Source organism: Austrofundulus limnaeus, unplaced genomic scaffold (assembly GCF_001266775.1).
Source record: "Austrofundulus limnaeus strain Quisiro unplaced genomic scaffold, Austrofundulus_limnaeus-1.0 Scaffold35, whole genome shotgun sequence".
Taxonomy (NCBI): Eukaryota; Metazoa; Chordata; class Actinopteri; order Cyprinodontiformes; family Rivulidae; genus Austrofundulus; species Austrofundulus limnaeus.
The window spans coordinates 614,760-618,806 of record NW_013952437.1 but is presented as its reverse complement, the minus strand read 5'-3'; the positions used below and the strand labels follow the sequence as shown (position 1 = coordinate 618,806).

The window sequence follows — 4,047 nt, the reverse complement described above, 5'->3', positions numbered from 1 at the left end:
CACACACACACACTTTTAAGATGGCGATTACGCCCTTGCCAATTAGTTAAAAGCTAAGAAGGCTCAGGGTGGTGGACAAAAGCTGTGTAATGATTAGTTGTATTACTTAACACATTTTGTCTGAATTCCCTGCTGTTTTGATCATTAGTCACTGCTGCACTGTATTGAGGCAGTACCTTTAAAACGTCGATATAACAGGTGTGATTCAGGTCGTTTAGTCAATTCAAACTGGAAAATTCTTCTAAGCCTGTAAAATAAATAAGACAAAGTCATGTAGAAAAGAAAAGAAAACTTTAGAATAAGCATCAGGAGTCAGTTTATTTGTTTTAGGTTTATGTTGCTGTTGTTAGTGATGTCGGGGGAAAATCTATTCGAGTAAAACAGTCTTGTTTTTCCAATAAAAACAAAGTGAAAGTCACCATGTCCTGAATCCAGAAATACTGCAGCGATGTCGCTGTAGATAAAACATCTCACTGGAGGGTTTGTTACTTAAACAGATGGCAGCATCACAAAAACCATCAAAACGTTTTGAAAGGAGTATYTCCTACGTGCATGACAGAGGTAAATAACAAACTAGGTTTATATTTTGTGTTTGTTGGGGGGAAAAAAACATAAATGTCCCRGGGGATTTATGACAAGTACACTTTAGCAAATGCAGCTGCAGCCGTATCAGGTGTCCCAGTTTGTTCTGCACGGACAACAAACATCAGCTCCGTCCCTGAAGACGAACTCATCACTTTGTCATTGTTGATCAACACTAATATTTCATTTTGTTACACATTTAAAGCGCGGTTGTAAAAATATCATATATGTTTTAAAAGTTTGTTTGTGTGTTATGCCTTTTTTCTCATATTTTCCTTAACTTCTATCCTCAGGCCATTCGATGTCTTTATATTAATCGCTATTTTTGCCAACTGCATGGCCTTAGCTGTCTACGTCCCTTTTCCTGAAGATGATTCCAACTCCACAAACCATGACTTGGTGAGCACTTTTTATCAATCATTTAAACTTTATTTGTTTAACACCTGTCACAGAGTCGTGGCCTGCATAAATTAGTTATATTTCATCAGTTTCAGTTTGATGCAAGGACTTATCTTAATAAAAAAAATGACTATTTAAAGTGTTTGTAAGAAGAAAAAAGTGTTTATTTTTGCACGTTTTATGATCAGGACAAAAGTAACGGAACCGTGACTCATTGTTTTAATTTTTTGTCTATGGTTTCTAAGTTACAAAATGTTTTATCCATCAACGTGGTCTTAGTCGATAAAGTTTAAATAAGTTGAAATTCTGCTTAAAGCTTTTCAAGAGAAAGCAAATCTTTGAATGTAGCATTATTCTGCAGAATCACTGCGCCTGCAAAAACAAACTCTGAATCGGTGTTTTATCATCTCACCATTTTCCTATACCAAGATTTTTTTCTTTTTTTTTTCTTTTGATTTAGCTTCTTATTTTTAGAATTTGTTCGTCATTGCACCACTCCATGCACCACCTTGTGCATTTATGTCCGTATGATGAATTGCGGGTGATGTAGTGTTGTAAGCATTCCTCCGCCGTTGAGGATAAGCGCGCTCTTGAAAAGCCAGACAGACACACAGTCTGCGGTGCTTACGAGAGCAAAACTAAGCTGTAGTGTTCAATGATTAATGAGCAGCATGGACCGTGTGTCTGCAGACAGTTGGATGGTTATTGCTGCATTTAAGGGCAGGAAAGTCACGCAGAAAGAGCACGGCTGTTTTCTGTATGTTGCATAGATTACCAGGTTTCGTTAGAGAAAACACAGCATTTGTTAAATGCATATTTGTTGTGCTGCTTTAGTGAAGTGAGGTGTGTTGCTTCACAGTGTGACCTCCTGGAGGGTGACATCTGGGTGTCTGTTTACACATCACTGGTGCATCAGAGAAAACCGGGCCATCTGGGACATTACGGTGTCTGATACATTACTATAAAGTGTGTTGTCAYTTTGAGTTTGTACCGAGTGCAGAAGAGGTCTTTTTTCAAGTATAAAAATAAACCATTTTGATTTATGTTATTGACTTTTATTTAAATCCTTGGGTGAAAATGTCTGTTTCGTTTACATTTATGATAAACCTCCTTCCAGCTGAATTGCAGCTCTGGTTTTTACATTATGTGTATATTGTTGATGAGTACTTACTTATGTCTTTCTCCATTTTTTTTCTTTAAAATGTCTAAATAACTCTTTTTGGAGACATACATCATTTATAAAACCGTAGTTTAGCTTTATTCATTTGAAAATTTATTAAAACTTCCATGTAAAAAAAAAAGCTTTCTCATACATTTCTAAGCCTTTGAATTTTTTTGTTTTTATTTATTGTTGAATGTTTTAACACATTTATTAGGAACAAAATGAAAGCCAAGACTGACCAATCCCAGAACTAAAAAAAACAATAAATTGTTGCAGTGAGAAAGCTTCATTAACAGTGTGATTCAAGGGATTGTTCGAATCTTTTAAAATGGGATTCTGTGAAAAGTTTAAAAACAACTAAGGCCCTGTTTACTCTGGGAGTGGGGAAGCGTGTTTACTTTAATACAGCATTGCTCAGTGAAATTGTTGCAGTCTCAAACCGTGTGAATAGTTACATGCAAAATGGACATTCTTTATGGCCGAGGATGATTTCGGGTTCCCCATGAAAATGGTGAGTGCCACAAACAGCACATTGCTATCTGCCATTGTTATTCGCGTTAAGTTCAGAAATAGTATTGACTGCTGCTGTTTGTAGTGCTCATGCATGTTTTCAAACTGATGCCAGGTTTTTCCAAAAAACCTTCACTCTAAGACCTGGATTCAAAAAGTTTTGGTTTCCGAAAAAACAAGTGCTGGTGTTGTGTACATGTACGGCCAAACCTCAGCAGAAATGCTACGAATTTTTGCTAGCATCTGCTACAGTTTTGCCCCACTTAGACTTTAACTCATTGATCTGGTCAGAATTGTTTTCGCACAAATCAAGGTTGTGATCTACAACAGACCAGACATTAATTGTTGGGGCCTTCTCCGTGGAACCAGACTAAAATTAAAGACAAAACAACATCTTATTGACTGTGTATAAAATGATTTTTGGAAACATAAATGTGAATCTGCTAAATTTGACATTTTGCTTGCAGTAATGCTGTTTGTTTTTTGGTGCCTTGGACAGCTTCACATTGCTTCCATGGAATTTTCCTTTAATTCAGCCATGTCAACACAACATCAACCTACCGCAGGGGGAATAATGCAAGCTTTCCTTTTTTCAGAAGAGGCTGAACAAAAGAATTATTTATAGGGCAGGTGTGTCAGCTTGGTCTTGGTCGCGTTACAGAGTCGTGGCCACAGGAGTAGCTGGAGAGATTAAAATGCTGAGTTGGTTCTGCAAACCAGCAGGTAAGTACGTAGTGGAGACTGTTTTTTCCACACTGCTCTGTTCTGCAGCTATAAAGGAGAACTGAGGGCTGATATGAAACCTGAGCTGGAGTGCTGAGTGGCCTGATGTGTAAAGCAAGGATGAAGTTATGTCACAGAGTAACTGAACCATGCAGTGATAACATGCCATGTATCTTTAAATTCACAGAGACTCTAAAACCTGCATTAGGCTCTCTTGAGTTGCCTTTTTATGCAATGCTTTGAAATTTAGCATACATTGTTTTTTTTTTAATATATAATAAAAGTTGGTTCTCCACTGAGTAGGATGCTGCAGAGCTGCTTCAGCATCATATTGCTGCATAGTCATGGAGGCTTTAATAGCCTYAGTCTGCCTGGCTTGTTAGTGAGGCTTGGTTAAATGCAGCAGCTCTTTATAAATAGAAAGCAATTTCCTCCCCAGGCAGAATAGAGGGCAAAAGATTGGGGTCTTGCTACCACCAGGAGGCACTAGTGAGTAACAGGATGAAGCTAGCGCTCAAATATGCACGTGCACATGTGTAATGACACAGAAAGGGGAAAAAATCCTGTCAAAAAGTCACAGATTTATTCTCAATCATTTCTAGATCATCTCATTTTTGCTCCTCTTTTTCAATTATTTTATTGCAAAAGTACAAAGTACACACAACCTGTCC

General features: G+C 37.5%; 1 protein-coding gene across 3 annotated transcripts in view; it reads left to right on the top strand.

Annotated features, from left to right (window-relative positions):
- cacna1da (calcium channel, voltage-dependent, L type, alpha 1D subunit, a) overlaps positions 1-4,047 on the top strand; it is a 55,301-nt gene that overhangs the window by 3,362 nt on the left and 47,892 nt on the right. For all 3 annotated transcript variants that reach the window (XM_014006408.1, XM_014006409.1, XM_014006410.1), the window contains exon 2: positions 876-981. In XM_014006408.1, coding sequence (XP_013861862.1) covers positions 876-981 — 106 coding nt within the window. The remainder of the gene's footprint in view (positions 1-875; positions 982-4,047) is intronic.